The sequence below is a fragment of the Ammodytes marinus genome, assembly GCF_949987685.1.
Source record: "Ammodytes marinus genome assembly, chromosome: 6".
In the NCBI taxonomy this organism is placed as follows: domain Eukaryota; kingdom Metazoa; phylum Chordata; class Actinopteri; order Uranoscopiformes; family Ammodytidae; genus Ammodytes; species Ammodytes marinus.
The window spans coordinates 14,854,282-14,874,839 of NC_137235.1; the positions used below are offsets into that span (position 1 = coordinate 14,854,282).

General features: G+C 40.3%; 1 protein-coding gene across 2 annotated transcripts in view; it reads left to right on the top strand.

Annotated features, from left to right (window-relative positions):
• pds5a (PDS5 cohesin associated factor A) overlaps nt 1-20,558 on the top strand; it is a 34,327-nt gene that overhangs the window by 441 nt on the left and 13,328 nt on the right. For both annotated transcript variants that reach the window (XM_080029415.1, XM_080029414.1), the window contains exon 2: nt 558-710. In XM_080029415.1, the coding sequence (XP_079885541.1) occupies nt 597-710 (114 nt within the window). In that variant the 5' untranslated portion in view covers nt 558-596. The remainder of the gene's footprint in view (nt 1-557; nt 711-20,558) is intronic.

Here is a 20,558-nt window from a genome sequence, read left to right on the forward strand (position 1 = left end):
CTGTAGCTGGAGATGTGATGGGCACCTGAATAGTTTGCGGCCTAGGCTAGCAAAGTACGCTAACCCGTTAGCTAGCGCGCTAACGTGTATTAGCATTTCGCTGCTAACATTACTTCCTTCCCGCATAAATGCTAGCCGCTTGCCAATGATGTTTGCCCTGCAAATAGCTGGCTAGCTAATTTCATAACCTGTGTGACAGTGGACGTGCACCGGCTGCTTTCGTGTTGTTTCTGAAGAGCTTTTCTAACAACTCAATGTTTCCCGAAAACGAAGCTGAGCTTGTTTATTTAGCTATGCGATTTTTGATGATACATTTACGGTAAATATGGAGCTGGGGTGTATTAGCATTCAAGCTAATAATATGAACACTGCTGGTTCAATGTTGGATGTATATCTTAAAAGTTCTCTAGGTTAAAATATCGTTTAATGTGCAGGTACGGTGTTGTCCATTTAAGCGGGCAAATATGGAGATTGGCAAATGAGAGTGATTGTTAAAACGAGGTGTTTGTAAAGTGTGGTAGCATGGTTGTGCTGAACTTTTGTTTTCTGACCCATAGAGGCCAGTAGAAGACCGTGTGGACCATACATCAACAAGCATGGAGTTCCCGCAACAGCAGAAACCGGCGGGGGAAGTAAAGATCGTGTATCCTCCCGGAGTGAAGGAGATTACGGACAAAATCAGCAACGATGAGGTGGTCAAACGGTTGAAGGTATGTTGATGGGGTTTCTTGCTGTCAAGAGACCTTTTTTCTGCAAGCCCTAACCCCACCAGTATCCAGCTGCTGGCTCAAAGCCAAAACCTTCCTAACTTTTTGACTACTGTATACTAGGTCATGGGAAGCCATTATTCTGTTATGACAGGCAATTTTCCCAATCCTCGTTTTTTTGGGGGGGATCTTTCAGTCTGTAAACAGTAAACACAAATGCGCTGTTAACTACCATATTATGATAATGTTGTTGAACTCTACCTGAGTGTGACATGATACAGGAGATGTTGATATTCAGAAGTGAAGTTGCCATCCTTTTCAGCATTTCACCTTATCCCCTCAAGGATGAAAAACTAGTATTATCCCAAAATGTCAATACAAAAAGAAACTTGACACACTGAAGCCATTGTGGCTGCAAGGGAACAAAACTGACTCATGTATCTATTCAGCCCTATTTATTTTTATTTTTTTTAAAGAAGCTACAATTGTGGACTGACAATTCATATATTGTCTAATAAATGGATGTGGCTGGTTTGGTAGCAAACAGTTGCTTGCTTATAATGTGCAACAGTTATGTGTATGCATGTATGTCCAAGATTCATTTTTTTTTAGCTTTGGTTTTCCTTCACCAACCTTTTGAGGGAAATATTCTCTATTTTGCTGCTAAATATTCCACTACGTTCACTATCTAGATAAGTGTCTGTCTGCTTCTCAATAGTGAGTAGCTTGTGTATAGTTGTTTTTTCCTGAGCTGAAAGAAGTAAAACGGGTTGTTTTGAAGCTGAAGATTCAGGATATTATTGTAAGTTAATCACTGAGCGATTACATTTACTTTGTTTACACAATGTTACTTAATAGATTTATTATTTATTTTTATTGCAAGCCCACATCAAATACATTTTCATACCATTAGTTTTGGTTATATGTATATATATTAGGGCTGTCAAACGATTAACATTTTTAATCAGATTAATCACGATTAATTTTACCATTCGAAATATGCCCGAAAAATTCGAATTTTCTGTATATTGTTGTATGAACGGAAAGATAAATGACAGAAGGTGGATATGTACATTTAAAATTAGTACGTTTATCAATTGAAAATCCAAATGATGGTTTTAATACTGAAAATAAATTTAAATCAAACTAAAATATATAGGCCTACCTAGCAAACCATAATTCAATTGGTCTGTCTCTTTACTATGTCTTTGGGCAAATATAGGATAGTGTAGTGTAAACAAGGAGGTGTTGGCGTGGCCGAGTGGGCCAATTGTTTACCTACATTTGATATTACTTGAGAGAGAAGGAGACATCTCAACAGGCTCAGATAGACACGGAGGAGAAAGGGATCGGTCTAACAGGTACTTTATTGAAGGGTTGACATAACAGGATATCAGCTTGGTAGACAACTTCTACTATAAACACAAAGGTACTTATTCATTACAATAGTTCAGATCTTATCCCACCCTATCCTACTCTTGACAATTGGGGGGTACCGAGATCCCATAAGCAGTCTTCATTCCTCGGGCCAAAGGCAAAGGCCAAGGCCAAGATCTAGTGCAGGCGGTTGGTTAAATACACTATCTGTCTGGGTGTGTGTGTGTGTCTGTATACGTGTGCATGTGTGTGTGTCTGTGTGAGTGTGTGTGTGTGCATGTGTGTGTGTGTGTGTGAGTGAGAGTATGTGTGTATGTGTGTCTGTGGGTGACTGTGTGTGTGTGTGCAAGTGTGTGTGTGTGTGTGTGTGTGTGTGTATGTGAGTGTGTGTGTGTGGGGGTGTGTGGGTGTTCGTGTGTGTGACAGATCTTATATCAAGCCTTATTAGCAATAGTGTGCTTTTAATAGAAGCCAGGTCTTGCAATCGTGTTCCTATATTCTGCTGTGTCTGCAACAGTTGTTGTTGCCGTCTGTAAGGTCACTGTGTGACCTGTGTGTCTTGTGGTGCAGTTATGGCTTTTCTGTATTACCTCAAACCTTACTAACCTATTTTAATATAACATAAATGTTGCAGAACACTACATATCCCTCCTTGCATCGTAAATACGGTGCACCAAAGAATCTCAACATTTATCCCTTGAAGCCTGAAAAATGCACAACCCTTAAACTCTACAAAATCAAACATCAAACCAAAAATGATAAACTTTGACAAAATAAAACGACAGTGGCCACTGGTTACTATATAGTATGAAACTTAATAAAACCTATTAGACCCTCTTAAAATTCAACACCAATAACAATAGTTGAACAGCATATAATGACTTTCATAATTGTCTTTCATTCTTTGTTCTTCGGACCATTGTCCAGTCCCGCAAATACCCGCGCACTTGCGAGAAACGACACGAGCATACTTTTAGAATTGCTTAAACAGGCAATTCTTTCTGTGCGAAAAGCACAACACAACAGCCCCCCCCCATTTCAACTATGGGGAGGCTGTGGGGAGGCCCAGAGGTGCACCCATGCATTGGTGCCCCAGCTGGGTATTGATGACTGGTGCATGACTTGATCGCCTTGAAGGGGAGACGAGAGCGACCCCTCTCGAATTTCCAGATGACGACATTGACGACTGCATCTCGATTCTCTGTTGTTGGCGACGCTGGCGGTGGAAAGGACTTCTCATCGACCGGTGTCGAGTTGCTCCTCCAAGCGACAGGTGGCACCCTCGTGCTGGTTGTGAAGTTGTCTGCACAAGCTGGATGAGACGAGTTGGCGACCCCTGGTTTCTGGCTGGGATTGGGTTGGGCTGTGTAGTTGCGAAAGCGACCCCCTCTCGGTCTCGGCTGTCAGTTGTCCTGTGACATCACGACTTGGACACGGCAGTGACATCACGCTGATGGCACGAGTTGAGAGCGTAGCTTAGCATCAGATTTCAGCACGACATCTTTCCCAATCTTTCACAGCAGGATTCTGTACCTAGTTCTTTCATCGAGGCCATCAGAGAAACAGATATAGACAGAGAAAGAGAAAGATAGGGAAAAGAATCCTACCTGACAAACTTCTAAATAACTTCTGGGGAGTTTGTGTTTGTCTACTTAATTTTGTTACCTAGGTTTACTGTATTACTGCAAACACTTGTAATGTAATCACACTTGATGTCAACTGTGCAGTAACACTTTTTGGAACAGCTATGGATTATGACATTGACAACACACTACAAGTATGTTTTGTTCTTACTTTATTTAATGGAGTGTTGATCCTGAACCCTAAATAAATTACTTATAACTTACTTATTAACTTAAATGGATATTAAGTATTTTGATCATCCTCTCCTTCTAAACTTACTTTGTTGTAGTGTTTTCTCTATTTTAATTAACGTGCTTTCTTAAACTCTTTAACATGTACTTTTATTATTTTTAAATTAATGTGCTCTCTTAACCTCTCCCTCCTTTTTCAAATTTCTATTTGAAACACAAAAAGGAGCATATTAAGTTAAAAACTCAGCTAAAAATAAGATGCTCACTTTGTGTGAGCAATTGTATTCAAACAGGAACAAACAAACATGTGGCTTTCTCCCAGCCCTCTTATCAACAAAACCCCAAACGGTTAATAAATTTAGAATGCTAACCCTTTTTTTAAAAAAAAAATCCAATTTCTTGAATCGGTAAGATGTACGAGCAACCCTTAAAAACTCAGGTATTCCTGAAAGTGTGAGAATAAGATTGGTTCAAAATCCTACTTAATCAACAACTATTTCATTATTTATCCTTAATGCAACTTCACTTGGGAAAATGTATCCTTTATTAACTTTATTAACTTTGTTATCTTTAAACTTTTTTACTTGGGAATATCTAAAAACACTAATCTCTTTCTGAGAAAAACATTAAGGTGATAATTCTCAGTCATGCTTCCTTTCTTTTTGGCTGAGAAAGCAACAACACAATCTTTTATTGATTTGAAACCGGTAAACACTAGTTGTATTTTTTATTTGGAAACTAACCCTAAACATGCTTTTTTCAATGCATAAAAGAGGAAACCTATTAGTTATCAAAATAGTCCTTTAAACTTTTAATCTTACATACTTTTTTCCCTTACAAAATCTTATGTTGTCTTAAAGGCATAACTAAATTAGTTTATGTCCAAAGCAGACCTATTTCATTCGCTTGCTTGCTTGCACAATCTACATTTAGGGGAAACACCATTAATCAGAAAATTGTCACAATTTAAGTACTTGCACTTTTCTTTTAAATGGACAGTTGATTCCACCCTCCTTTGACAGATGGAATGTCCACTTTTTCAGTTCAGAAGCAACGGAAACCCATCACATCGCTGCTTCAGTGTCTTTTTTCTCCTATAACACAAGACAGAAAGTCAGCAATGTCATTATGGCACATATTACTTGCCATCCTTGTATTTTCTCCCATCCTGCAGTCCACAACAGGGCATTGAATGTCACTTTTGGCACGGTGTTACTTAGCCACGTGCATACACGCCTCCATCTTTGTAGTTCAGTCTGGCATTGGCAGAGCGATCCCTGTCGGTATGCGTTGGCTCCAGGACCAAAACTGAAACTGGAAACTGCTCTGAGCTGAGCAGAGCTTCAGGCTAAGTGTCTTCTGCATCTTAGTCCATTTTTCTTACATATCTTTTTGTCTTTTGTCTTTTTGCGGCATCGGTAATGCCAGGCAACTTGTCTTTTCATCTTTATACTTTCTTTCCTTCTTTCTTGATATTAAATACATTTTGTGTCCTCCTCTTCTTTTTTGGGCAGAGAAAAGGTATTGTGACTTGTGACAACCTTCGAATTTTAGTGCCCCAAAACCAATTGCAAGCATAATAATTTTTCTTAGAATAGACTTCAGATAATCTTTTATCAATAGTGAATTCTTACTAAAAAGGGGATTTATTTGTTTATCTATCTCTTCAACCCAAATGCTAAACCTTTACATTGCAGTGCACTGTAATCGTTTCTTCCAGTGCACTCTCAGTTAACCAGCTTCTGGAAGAGAAAAAAGGAAATGTTACACATTTAAAATAGAACCAAGGGATTCTCAAACCTTCAAAACTGTTGCTCCCAAAATCTCTTACTTTTTAATTAATCACGATGTTATTCAAAAGATTTTATTACTTACCCAAAAACCACAAGATTTACTGTTGTTTACTGCAATTTAGAACATGCTTTTTAGCCTACTCAGATGTAAACCTTAATTAAAATCACTTAGTAACTTAATTTTTTTAGTAAATTTCAACAGGTCTAACTCTTTTCTAACAATTCAATCTAGCTCTTTTTAGACCTACAAAATCAAAGATTCTGTTTTGGTTCTTTTTGGAAATAAATGTGGCAAATTCCACTTCAATGATTCTTACTAGATTTAAGAGATCATTTTTACTTAAACTTCAACACTGAACATTTTTACAAACAAAACAGACATTTTCATCCTCTTTTAATCACATGAACAACGTACACTCACGTTTTCACACATGTTTCAGAGAACTATGTTTCAATTAACAGGTGACAATGCAATTTAACGCTTTTAACAGCTCTCAAATCCCAATTGAGAAACAAATGGTTACATATCAGTGGAAAGAACTTTACTGTCTCTATTTGTCGTATATCACTGAAACCCCTGTAAGGTATTTTCACAGTTTCAATAAACTTATGCTAACTTCGTTTAATTAACACCTGTTCTCACAGAGTTTAATAAACCCATATTCTTACTTAGTTTAATTCTTACTAAACACATGTCACCTCTTCTTTTATTTTTTTTATTATCTCATATGTCTCTTCAGTGTCTTAAAACACAGGCAATTTAACTTAGATGTTTCATTTTATCATATCTCCAGTGTCTTAAAACACAGGCAATTTAACTTAGATGCTTTATTTTCAGTACAAACCAATTTTTATGTTAAGCCAAATCAAAGAATGTACCATTATATTTTATTCCCTAATCAATTTATTTACTTTAATGCTTTCTTACAGATTTTTAAGATAAAAAATCAGAGCTACTGTTCAGTCTCTCCCTCCGGCTACAGGCAGCTATTATTAGCCTGCCTGCATATTTGACACTCAGGCTTAGAGCAAAAACGGGAAGGAGGGGGGAGCGGGGGGTTCTTCTATTACGAGGAGACTACTGAGGCGGGTCTCGGTCCCCACACAACAATCTTGATGTAATCAACACTCTTGACTGCTCTCTCCTTTAAACTGGCAACCATGCCACAGAAATTTTCAGGCTGTACACAACTCAGTGCCACTCTTTGCTCAATGAACCAACACAACAACTATACAATTATACCAAAAATCAACGCAACAAACAGCATTCAATAGTTTTACTTGCTATTCCTTTTTCAAATTAAATTATTCTCTTTAATTTTCAACTCTTTATTTTTTATTTTTAATCACATTTAAAGCGCAACCCTTCATCTGTCGGTAATCAACGTCCTAGACTCTGTGTAAATGTCTATATGGAGAGAAGACCTTGATCAATTGAAATCTCGATAGACAAGAACCAGATATATGCTGCTTACTTTTAAAACGTTAAAGCAATCCCAGACTTTAACTGGAAGTACTTTGACGCAGTAACACTGTCATTTATTAGAACAGCAAATGTCTCTCTCCCGAATTAGATAATTTATTTATTTTTAAAGACATTACGGGTGTAATAATGTCTTTTTTGACGTACTGTCCACCGTGGAAAACGGATCTCTCTGTACCAGTCAGAGGTTCGTGTGCTCGTGGACGGGCCCCAACTTCATCGACAGGTATCTCAGTACTTTTATTATTTTTTTTCCTCTTCCTCAACGGGAAGCACATCACACTGCAGCGATATTCATTACAAAATGGAATGTCAAAACACGGAACCAAACAGCAAGAGTGGCCAGTATGGGTAAAACAACACAACCATTTCTTTCTTCCCAACTAAACAAGTTTCTTAACATTTTCCAGAAAAGCCAAGATTCAGTTATAACGACTAGCAGATATTTTATCCTGACAGTCTATGATTCTGATACAAGCACGCAAGTTTAACAGACTTTCAAAGAAAAACAGCAGACAGGTTGACATTGGTTTAGGGCAAAATATACATTACCCAGATGCCGCCGTTTGTCTGTCTGCTGCAACTTCTGAAGGTCTTCCGTTTCGACAACGCCATTTTTGTAGTGTAAACAAGGAGGTGTTGGCGTGGCCGAGTGGGCCAATTGTTTACCTACATTTGATATTACTTGAGAGAGAAGGAGACATCTCAACAGGCTCAGATAGACACGGAGGAGAAAGGGATCGGTCTAACAGGTACTTTATTGAAGGGTTGACATAACAGGATATCAGCTTGGTAGACAACTTCTACTATAAACACAAAGGTACTTATTCATTACAATAGTTCAGATCTTATCCCACCCTATCCTACTCTTGACAATTGGGGGGTACCGAGATCCCATAAGCAGTCTTCATTCCTCGGGCCAAAGGCAAAGGCCAAGGCCAAGATCTAGTGCAGGCGGTTGGTTAAATACACTATCTGTCTGGGTGTGTGTGTGTGTCTGTATACGTGTGCATGTGTGTGTGTCTGTGTGAGTGTGTGTGTGTGCATGTGTGTGTGTGTGTGTGAGTGAGAGTATGTGTGTATGTGTGTCTGTGGGTGACTGTGTGTGTGTGTGCAAGTGTGTGTGTGTGTGTGTGTGTGTATGTGAGTGTGTGTGTGTGGGGGTGTGTGGGTGTTCGTGTGTGTGACAGATCTTATATCAAGCCTTATTAGCAATAGTGTGCTTTTAATAGAAGCCAGGTCTTGCAATCGTGTTCCTATATTCTGCTGTGTCTGCAACAGTTGTTGTTGCCGTCTGTAAGGTCACTGTGTGACCTGTGTGTCTTGTGGTGCAGTTATGGCTTTTCTGTATTACCTCAAACCTTACTAACCTATTTTAATATAACATAAATGTTGCAGAACACTACAATAGGCTATAGAATGGCATTTATTTGATGAATCTATAGGTTGTGCATTCTTGAATACAACTTGATTACAGTCCGCGGTGTGTCTGTGTGTGTGTGTGGGTGCGTTTGTACGCGCGACCACGTCAGGGGACTGTTCATGTGTGCCAGGAAGCCGACGTTATGTTGATGTCTGATCACACACACCTCTGAAGACGGCAGACGTTTGTGTCCTCGCGGGCTCTGAACAGAGCGGACAATGTTTCTCCTCCTGTTGCTCCCGACATCAACTGTCACCCGCGGCAGTTGATTTTCATATACTATATAGTATATACTATTACTATATAATGCCCCCGACACAGACGTGACCGTTAGCAGTTTAAAACTTTAAAACACAGCACGGGCTAACGTGCTGCTATCTTTGGCTGCGCGCAGCTACTGATCCTGGGTCAGCCACAACGTTAGAGAGACTGTAGTACAGAGCCGGTGGGATGTACGGGGCGGATCATTCTGCGTATGCGTTAAATGCGTTAAAAAAATTAACGCCGATAATTCCAGAAATTAATCACCCTGCGTTAACGCGCTAATTTTGACAGCCCTAATATATATATATATATATATTTATATATTTTTTTTTTTGTGTTTTGTGTTCTGTCATTTTTTAATAACGGACAAACAGAGAAATAAAAACAGACACTACAAACTATGTAAATTTTGGCATGATCTTCTCTTTACCATATAAATGATAGATTTGAAGTTTGGCCTATGAGGCTTAACATAGTTAACCCAGTTTTCCCAGTGTGACACAATTACAGTAGTTCCAGTTTATTGTTAACATGTGCCGATATTTTCTCCATTTTGAAAATTTCCAATTGTAATTATCCTATTTGATACATTTATAATGTCAAACATGGGTGTTACACTTTCTCAAATTGATACCCCGCCTCTCCTACCATACTTTAAACCCTCAGTAGTTTCAAAGTTAAGATCTGTATTTACAGGGACCCTGTGACTGTTCTTAATCACGTTAGATTGTTTGCTACACACCTAAACTGAAATTGTTTCCTGACATCCTTGAACTTTTATAGAGTTACTCTATAATAAGTCTAGGATGTCACCATAAAGTGTGTGACCATAAAGCACACAAACCCCATGGCATGCTGGGCAAATGTGCTGAATGGCAGGATCTTGACGGTGCAAGACAGATGTTTACAAATCCATTTAACCTCTGCTGGATACTGCAGAGAGTTGGTAAGGCTGACGCTGATTGCATGTGCTGTAATTAAATTAGCCTATCGTTTGGTGGCAGAGATTTAAGAGTAGTGTTGTAAGGCCAGCAAGGCAGTGGGCCAATAATATGACTTTCATTGGGTTGGTGTCCTTCAGTCATTTTCATCTATAATCAACCACTATCATTTGTAAATCATTCTGTGGTTTGGTCTAATGCCTGTTGAAGGACAAAACCGTGACATTGCAGGGTTTCTGTTGGGAGGTAGTCCAGTAGCATCAGACTGCTCATAGGTTTCATCGCGTCTCCCCATAAAAAAAAATCATACTTGTGAATTTGCAACGCTACAGGCCATCATGTTTTTCTTTTATTAGACTATAATTATCTACATAAATATCAGAATATATGGCTGAGCTATATAGAAGAATACACAACTGTGACTGTATGTGTTGGCGGTCTCACCCCCGCATTGAGTTGTGCCTGGATTGCCTTGATTTCTTAAATATTGTGGTAGTTTTTGAGTTTTTCTTCAATCTACACACTATATTGCCAAAAGTATCCGGTCACCTGCCTTGCCTCGTATATGAACTTAAGTGACATCCCATTCTTAATCCATATGGTTTAATATGAGGTCAGTCCACACTTTGCAGTTATAACGGCTTCAACTTTTTTGCTTTCCACGAGTTAAAGGAGTGCGTTTATGGGAATTTTTGACCATTCTTCAAGAAGCCCATGTGTCTGATGTTGGATGACAAGGCCTCGCTCTCAGTCTCCGCTCTAATTCATCCCATAGGTGTTCTATCAGGTTGAGGCACAGGACTCTGTGCAGGCCAGTCAAGTTAATCCACACCAAACTCTCTCATCCATGTCTTTATGGACTTTGCTTTGTTCACTGGTGCATTGTCATGTTGGAACAGGACGGGGCCATCCCCAAACTGTTCCCACAAAGTTAGGAGCATGGACTTGTCCAAAATCTCTTGGTATCCTTCCTGAAGTGCTTTCCACTCAATAAATACAGTATTTATTGAGTGGAAAGTAGGGATGCACCGAAATGAAAATTCTTGTACGAAACCGAATAAAATTAAACAGTTGGCCGAAAACGAATACCGAAAGAGGCTTTTGCAGTTTTGTTTATTATTTTGTCAATTCTTTCAACATTGCATACATGAACTCCCAAATGTTCTCCTCAAACATAGCCTACAACTGAAAAGCAACCCTAAATAAATAAATAAACAGTAAAACCTTCAAATCTAAGAGTAAAATTAACATTTTACTAGGAATTAATTTGTGAACCACTCACTGATTTTTACCTTGACTTATATGAGGATGAATCTACAAAAAGATTGATTTATTGCCTTTCTTCATTTTTTGCAGTGCAGGTTGAGTTGCTCTAAAAGAAACTGCACCACAGCTCCCACCGTAATACAGCTCCCACCATAATGTTCAGACTTCAGAATTTGCATCAAAGCCCTGATCATAACAATGAGAGGCTTTAAACGATGTCCATTCTTAGGAGGTTATTGTAACCTTTTCGTCTGTAGACTGAAACTAACGGGGGGAGGCGGCTCGCTGGACATATATTTAGTCGCGCTATCAGTTTGCCGACATGGCTCTGTGTATTCAGGCTCGAGAAATGCAATCAGACCGTAGGAGCCTTTTCCCCCAACAGCGCTAACGGACAGGATGTCTCCGGTTATCATTTTAGATGTCAAACTAAAGTTATTTTTTTTGCGCGGGGGCCCTCACCAGCGAGGTGTCACTGTGAATGACACCGTTACCAACCGTCAGAGTTTCACCGGGTGAATCGCTGCTTCGCTCGCGCAAGGCTTTTGTGTTTCTATGGTGATTAAACATCAGTCTTGGACGAGCGTTTTAACTTTATGCTGCATAAAGCATTGCACTCTTGTCTGTTTCATCCAGTTTGAAAAAATGCTCCCACACTGGACTCTGACATTTTCATGCACGCTCCAAACTGCTCCTGCTGCGCGCTCACAAAGAGACGTGGACTCGCATACACGGTTACGTCTCTCTTTACTGCCATTTCCTGGTTTACAAGCGCGCAGCTCTTTTGAAAACAGATTTCCTTAGTGTCATTTAGTTCGCCAATTTTCGGTAATGTTGTTTGGCTTTTTGTCTGTTTCGGGCCGAAACCGAAAATGACTTATTTTGCCATTTTCGGCCGAACTTTTTCGGTGGCCGAATATTCGGTGCATCCCTAGTGGAAAGCACTTCAGGATACACTAACCCAACATGACAATGCACCAGTGCACAAAGCAAAGTCGATGCAAGCAGAGGCCTGCACAGAGTCCTGACCTTAAAGGGGTAGTTCAGGATTTTAGACATAGGGCCTTATTCCCAAGTTAGCCTTGGTGTTCTTTATCAGTGGAGACAGTTTTCAACACATTTAATTCAGTCCTTCTAGTTGCAGAGTGCGCTCGTGCTAAGCTAGCGCACGGCATCGGGGGGATACCTAGCCTGCTACTAAAACAGTCTTACCCACTCCACAGTACACCCGAGGCCAATCAATTATAACGCCAGACTATCGATGTAAATGTCTTGTTGATAGAATAATTTTAGAAATAAAACCAACCTCGCATCACATGAATTATCGCATTTTGAGGGACTACTTTCTTAGCAGCAGCGGACTTTTACTTTGCTGTGTAACCGAATCACTACAGCAGAAAGTAAACAGAGCAGCGTGGGACTGAAACTGCACTGCCACCAGTCTACCGTCATTCTGTCCCGGTTCTCTGCTGCAGCTCCAGCGGGGGCTGTCTCTACAGACGCTCTTTCTCTTTCTGCCCTTTGAGCATCCCTCTCAATTCTTCATCAGTGTATTCCGGCTCGTACAGGTACGGTTCGTTGGATACAACAAATTGTTTATTGTTTATTGTTTGTTGGATCCCCATTAGTTGTCACCATTGTGACAACTATTCTTCCTGGGGTCCCTAATAATCGTCTTCAAAAGTAGACGCATTGCTAAGTCCTCCAAACGTGGCCATATCTTGTTTATTGCATAGGCTAATACAACTCCTTTGTGCACTGTACTCTGCGTCTATAAAACAGCAGCAGGTAAACAAGCTATTATAGAGCCTGTAACCTAGGTATTAGTCCGCCGCTGCCGCAGCCTACAAGGAATAAAGTCCCTCAAAATGCAATATGCGAGGTTGGTTTTATTTCTAAAATTATTCTATCAACACAGACATTTACATCGATAGTCTGGCGTTATAATTGATTGGCCTCGGGTTTACTGTGGAGTGGGTAAGACTGTTTTAGTAGCAGGCTAGGTATCCCCCCGATGCCGTGCGCTAGCTTAGCACGAGCGCACTCTGCAACTAGAAGGACTGAATTAAATGTGTTGAAAACTGTCTCCACTGATAAAGAACACCAAGGCTAACTTTGGAATAAGGCCCTATGTCTAAAATCCTGAACTAACCCTTTAACCCGATAGAGTTGAAGCTGTTATAGCTGCAAAGGGTGGACCGAAGTCATATTAAACCCTATAGATTAAGAATGGGATGTCACTGAAGTTCATATGCAAGTCAAGGCAGGTGACCGGATACTTTTGGCAATATAGTGTATGTTTGGCTTTTATAAGACTCACCACTACATATACTCCCCCTTTATCCTTTAAGATATAGTTTTTGTGTGCGGGCGCGGCGCATGCTGAACGAAAATGTGGGTGTTCATACACAGCGAGGCTCTGTAAACAGTAGGGCTGGCCCGAATACCATTTTTCAGGCTTCGAATATTCGTTGGTTTTTCCAAGCGAATATTCGAATATTCGTTCCAGAAAAACACACCATCAAAAACAACATTAAAAAAAAATATATATATATATTAAATTTTTTTTTTTTATTTTTTTTTTAAAAAACGTTAATAATCCCTATATACTCCCTGGAACCGATTTTGACAGTATCTGCATATTTTGTTGAAGATTTACGCGCTCGGAGGTGAAGTAATGGATGCGCTATGACACTTAGTGATGTAATATCCTCCTAAATGAGCAATACTACTACTACTACTACTACTACAATATTACTAACTTTTATATCCAAATATAAAATTATTTGATGACATTATATTGCAGTACTAGCTTCTTGCAAAAAAAAAATTGAAAAAAAAAGAAGAAAAAATTGAAAAAAAAAAAAAAAAAAAACGAAGCTCCGAATACTAATTTAAGCTCCGAATACTAATTTTCCGAACGAGTATTCGAATATTCGAATAATTCGGGCCAGCCCTAGTAAACAGTAGTCCAAAAGCAGTGGCAAGCCTGTCTGAGATCGATGTTCGACTTAAGGAGCTAAAGGAATAGGTCAATATAAGCCCCTTTTACACAGCCAGTGAAAGCCGGGAATATGCCGGCCTTTCGGCCCTCCGCCCTGCTGTATAAATGCGACAGTTGCGGAACGAGGGAAGAAAGGTGCGAGAGATTGTTCCGGGAATTTTACTACCTCGGGGGGTAGTAAGATTCCTGACACAATCAGTTCCGCCTCTCTGTTTAAATGCTCCAGCTTGTTGTTGCGGAACAGGAGGGCGTTTGACGTTCCATAGTCTATGTTCTAAACATGCGACCATGTTAGCAGTTGAAGGACGTGTGTAACCACGGCGGCCTGATGTCCCGTAAAAATCACCAAATAAAAGGAACGGTGTATAATCTAGCTGATCATAAGGTCCGTTGCTCAATCCAAACCCCCGCGCTTCATTTTACAGAGTGTATGAGTCTATTTCTGCCCAGGAGAAGTTGTACAATGGGAAAGCTAGGCTAGGCTAAGTAAGGGATAAAGTATAGCGAACGGGTCACTTGCTAGAAATAAAGACCGACAAGCTGAAGCAGGAGCCCGACGCGCAGCGCAGGGCTCTTGTTCAGCTTGAATGTCGACCTAGTAACGGGGGAATAGTCTGCTCGCCCCGCTAGACTGTCTGCTTCAGCTGACTGAAGGCTCCGGCTCAGCTGTTAGCCACAGAGCTACTGTTTTGCTAACACATTCCGCCGCCGCTATTATTATCCTAAGTCTGAGCGTATATCCACACTTCATTTCTGTCTACAGTAACGTGACTTCACACACTGTGTGTATGTGTATGTTTATGTCTGATTGGCAGATCTCTGCCCTCACAAAGAGACTCGCTCACAACCAACCTGTCACACACACACACACACACACAGAGGTGAAGCGGTCGGATTGATTTAGTCAGTTTGGTTAACTGTCCCAGTGATGTTGGACTCAGCGCGTAGCGAGATCAACTGGCACATCGTGGGGACAGTAAAATACGGCCCTCTTACTGCAAGCTCCAGCACTTCTGCTCTCAATTCACCGGCCAGTGTTGTTGTAAAGCAGCTGACAGGCGCGGCGCTAAATGTTTACGTCACACCTGACGCTGTTTACAAGCACCTCTTTCATTCCGGAGCGCTGTGTAAAAGGGGCTACTGATGCGCCAGCAGGCCGGCGTTGCTTGGTTCTGTGTAAATAACACAGAAGCAAGCAAAGCCGGCATTTTGGAGTGATGTTGTTCCGTCAATATGCCGCAATCTCTGTGTAAAAGGGGCTATAGATTCTCGTTTTGACTTTTAAATCAAATGAAAAGGGTAGGCATAATAAGCCTCGGCTTCAGCCTACACCTTTTCGGCCATTGTTTTATTGATCTACCTACCATGTTTGTACTATGCTTTGCTATCATGGATGGACCAAAATAATATAATTACTACCACTACTTTGATTAATAGCCTCATTGTGGCTGAGGTTTAGATTAAAATATCGATACCGCTCTCATGACACATGGTAAATATAAAGTTAGAGCCAGCAGCTTTCATTACCGTGAGGTAGCTAGGCAACCAGTAGAGACTCCAGGAATTCTCTGTGCCTAGCCAAGAAATAGTGGCTCATATAATCCTTATGTAGCCCTTATTTCCCCCCTTTGATTTTTGTGTGTATTAAAGAAACACGATATAATTTAGGCCCTGTTTCCACCTGGGATTATGATGTGATTTTGGTCATCTGATCACAAGTGGCCAGCTCTCAGTCCGTCTTTTCACATGTGACTTCTTTGTCTACTTGTGATCGGATACCATTTACCCGCTCTGTATGTATAATTTCGGTTTGCATTGGTGTTTTTAACCGTGGGGTTCAAACAAGTAAACATACAGGGCTGTACAGTGCCACAGTTTTAATCACATTTTCAATGGATTTCCGCTCAGACAGGGGGCGGCAGTTGAGTAGGAGGTCCCTAATGTAGACAAAAGTCACATTGCTGTTTCCAGTACCATTTGAATGCGGACACATCAGGACACAAGCAACGTAAACCACCTCCGAATGTGGTTTTTGTGATTCGATCTCAATGCGTCTTGAGAGTGTTTTCACCTGTAGTTAGAGCTGTATTCATGTGATCAGATCACAAAAACCACATGTTAAAGAAAAGTGGAAACGGGGTCTTAGTGAACTTAAGAAGTGCTTTTGTCCCCCGTGACGCTGATCGCAGAGTTAAACAGGAACATTCTTATTTATTTTCCAAAGAAATGTACAAGAAACACTACATCATTACTCCACTGTGCTAGACACTTTTAAATTAATGATTTAAGAGGGGTAAAACATTTTGACTCCATCCTGGGGAAGGAAATCATCCGTTTCTGGTTTATTAGATATTATCAGAGCTGCTTGCATAGATAACGGGGTTAATGTGGCTTGATTTCGGTTAAACATTTTGCTGAGCAGAAAACTGTGGTGCAGACTGATCAGACTTGGAAAACCTGCCATACTTTCAGAGCGCACTCACACTAGGCAAAGTTTCCCTGTTCCGTGCCCAAGCACGATTGCCCCCCGTCCCCGCTGGCATGTCTTCGCACTGCTCCTAAAGATCCGGGCCTAGGCACGATTGCTTGTTGCCATACGTCACCACGTCTACATGTGTGTGGATTTGGGATTTGGAGCGTATTTGTATCAGATTGTTTTTTAATAGTTTCATCCAGCCAAATTTGCAGACAACATTCCACTAGAGACTTCCGCCCAAATTTCATTTTCCCTTCAGTAGTCAGTCTGGGGATGGGGCGTATTAGTGGGATTTTGCTCGAACAAATTTCTGAGTGTCCAATCAGCGAACAGAGGAAGTGGACGTCGAAGTCGCGCTCCAGTTTCAGTTGAATGCTGCGTTCCTTTACACTCGGAAGTCGGAAATTTCCGACTTGGTAGTTCAGAGTTCCGACCCGTCTGTGTTCCAGTGCATCTGCTCGGGAAAGTATGGACGCCTACAACCTTTCTCATCCAAATAACTAAACGTTAGGCTCTAGCAAGTTACCGTTGCCAGGTACCGGTAGATCCATAGACTACAATATGTAGTGAAGTCAGAAATTTACGAGTTCCCTGAACACACTGTCAGAAGCCGGCTCACGACCAAACTTTATGCGATTGGTTGGCTAATCCAGAGTGGCACTGATCAGATCCAATAGTTTTAAACTTCAACAGACACCCGCCTCCAAGTGAGTGAACGTTTGCCACTTACAGCAGTTCCAGACCTTCTGTACAAATGAAATGAAATACGATGGTCTGGTAGCACCAGGCTACCCTTCCACATCAGACCAACGCAAATCCTTCTGCAACATTTTTTAAAATGTCCATTGCACACATGGACGTATTGTGTCGCGGGTAACAGTCTCATATAAATTGATGTCAGGATCGCCGTCTATGCATGTGCTTTTGCACGTGTAGGCTCATAAGCATAGATCTGTACCATGGCCTGAGTACACCTCTCCCAACTGTGCCAGAGCAGAGGAAGTTTTCTGTGCTTGAGTACAGAGCGGCAAACCCACACTTGTCAAACAAACTAGACTTTAGGATGCCGCTGACCCAGTGTTTTGCTCTCCATTCTGCTGGAGCTGTTTGCCCATCCCCCACCCCCGCTGGCAGTCTGGCTGTTTAGTGAGCTCCACTGCTCTGCTGCTCTCCACTGCTCTGCTTCGCTCTCTCATACACACTCACTCACTCACTCACAGTTTTAAAGCATGGCTTCCTTGTGCTATGTTTGAGAAAGGTTTGCTAAGATTCACGTGCATACAACCTCTTGTGACAGTAGGTCTCTTGTTACGCCATGGTAAATATATGATAATTCCTGTCTTTTTAACCTTGGAACTTATGTATTTGCCAAGAAAATTGTCAGAAAAAATCAAAGCTGGCCCCCATAAACACTAGGGCTGGCCCGAATTATTCGAATATTCGAATACTCGTTCGGAAAATTAGTATTCGGAGCTTAAATTAGTATTCGGAGCTTCGTTTTTTTTATTTAATTTTTTTTTTTATTATTTTTTATTTTTTTTATTATTTTTTTTTCAACATTTTTTTTTGCAAGAAGCTAGTACTGCAATATAATGTCATCAAATAATTTTATATTTGGATATAAAAGTTAGTAATATTGTAGTAGTAGTAGTAGTAGTATTGCTCATTTAGGAGGATATTACATCACTAAGTGTCATAGCGCATCCATTACTTCACCTCCGAGCGCGTAAATCTTCAACAAAATATGCAGATACTGTCAAAATCGGTTCCAGGGAGTATATAGGGATTATTAGCGTTTTTTTTTTTTTAATTAAAAAAAAAATGTTTTAATTTTTTTTTTTTTTTTTTTTTTTTTATGTTGTTTTTGATGGTGTGTTTTTCTGGAACGAATATTCGAATATTCGCTCAGAAAAACCAACGAATATTCGAAGCCTGAAAAATGGCATTCGGGCCAGCCCTAATAAACACTTGTTCATAAATATGTTTAGACTGAAATATGCTGTAAAGTCCTTCTTTTATTTGGGGGATTTATCTCTTAAAGATGAAGTCAGCGTTCTGCAGAATGCTTGTTGTCAGAATGCTTGTTTTCAAAATCAGTGAATATCTGTTACTGGTCCGTACTGTGTGTTCGCTGACGCTGAGGCATGTTGCTAGCCAAGGTGTATGTACAGCCAGGTAGCGGATCGTGAGGAGATAGCCAATGATTTTGACAACAAGCGTTCTCCAGAATCGGTGCCTCCACCTTTTAAGGTCACAGCCCGGGCCAGTTCTCTGTATGTCCTCTCTTCTTTGCCCCATTTCAACTCTCTCTTCAATCTGTCTAATAAAGCAAAAATTCCCAAAAAAAAAAAACTTAAAAAAAAAAAAATCCACATGTAGCAAGTCAAGGGCAATGTGTTTGTTAGCTTGTGTCCCTATAGATATTTTAAAAGTGTTACAAAATCTCAAACCTAACTTGTTGTCATTGAATACACCTAACTGTTTGATAAAGGGGGATTGGGAGTCAGCTCTGAATCTTGTAGTTGCTTTAGGCTCATTTTGCTCGTATTCATATTAAACACAATGCAGCTGTTTACATTCTACAGTCTCTGACAGGCAGGCCTAGGGACTCTGGATTGATTGCTAATGCTGCGCAGAATGTCGGTGTTAACAGTTTGATGGTTCTGCCTTGTTTGCTTTTGGAACATCACTGTCAAAAAACAGTAACTTGCGTCCTGTGAAAAACATGTGTATTAAAGAAAAGGATTGCACCTCATTTATTCCAGTAGAAAAATGCTCCCCAGGCAATTTTGCTGTTTTTCCCACTTCTATGTTTTTAAGTTCGTAGAGGTTGCACATAAATAAGTCATTCTGGCCTTCGGCTGAGCCAGCTGGCTTTCTGCTGACTCCTTACCCACAAAGGGTTTACTGATATGTACCTTGTATAGTTCAAATTATGAATTTGAAACTGAATTCAGCATTCTACAACTTTAGTACATTTTGTAAGGTTTGTGTATGGGGAAAAGTGTTTTGAGATCACTGGGTGTCATTGGTCCATCTGTAGCCACTACACTTAAATCCCCTTAAGCAGTAACCTCAGTGTTTCCCCCAGCGCTTTATGGCTAAGGCGGCCGCCATACCAACGCCAGCCCCCCACCTTGGCTACCGACCGACCCCAAAAAAATAATAACAATGTATTTATTTTTTAATTTTAGTGCTGCACAATTAATGTACTAGCAAGCGCGATTTGTGCATGGTCATAACTGCGCGAAAGGCCGCGATTTGCGGTAAATAAATGTACAAGTGTCTCCAAGCGTTTCTCAATCAGCTGCTCTGTGTCTGCGACTCTGTGGCAGACATAGTATTTAATGACTAGTATTTAATAATAGGGCCCTATGAATTCCGTTTTATTTTTTCACAAATTCAGTTTTTTCCGTTTTAATCTCATGACTTCCGTTTTTTTTACAATTAACACTCATTTCGTCATCAGAACGAGTGTCTAATTATTGCGAACAAATAATATTCTAACAATTCAATCAGATATAAGGCTAAATTTAATCACAACATTGCACTGTTTTTAGTGCTTAAAAAAAGCGAAAAAACTAATTTGTTGGGTATAGGCTATAACAGAAAATAAAGCCATTCATTGTGTGCATCAAGTGAAACATTAAATATTATTTTTACATAAACAATAAAGTCCTTATTAACTTTGCAAGAAGCTGGACTAGAGTGAAAATTGGACAAGGCTCTATAAGTCCATGGCTTTTACCTGTGGGACAGGGCTTCACCCAACAGCGGGCTGCAACACCAACCTACAGTCTATTGTGCGACGGAGAGTTAGTTAACATTAGCATCAGCGTTAGCCGACATCACGGCAACAGCTGAATAATGTAACACATTACACAAGTTACACTACATGAAAACAACTGGCTGTAGACGCTAGAGTTATAATTGCGTGTAGGAAACATTGTTGAGACTGGAATTTCGTACCACAGCGGCCGTTCCATAATACAACACTCCCTTTAGCAATG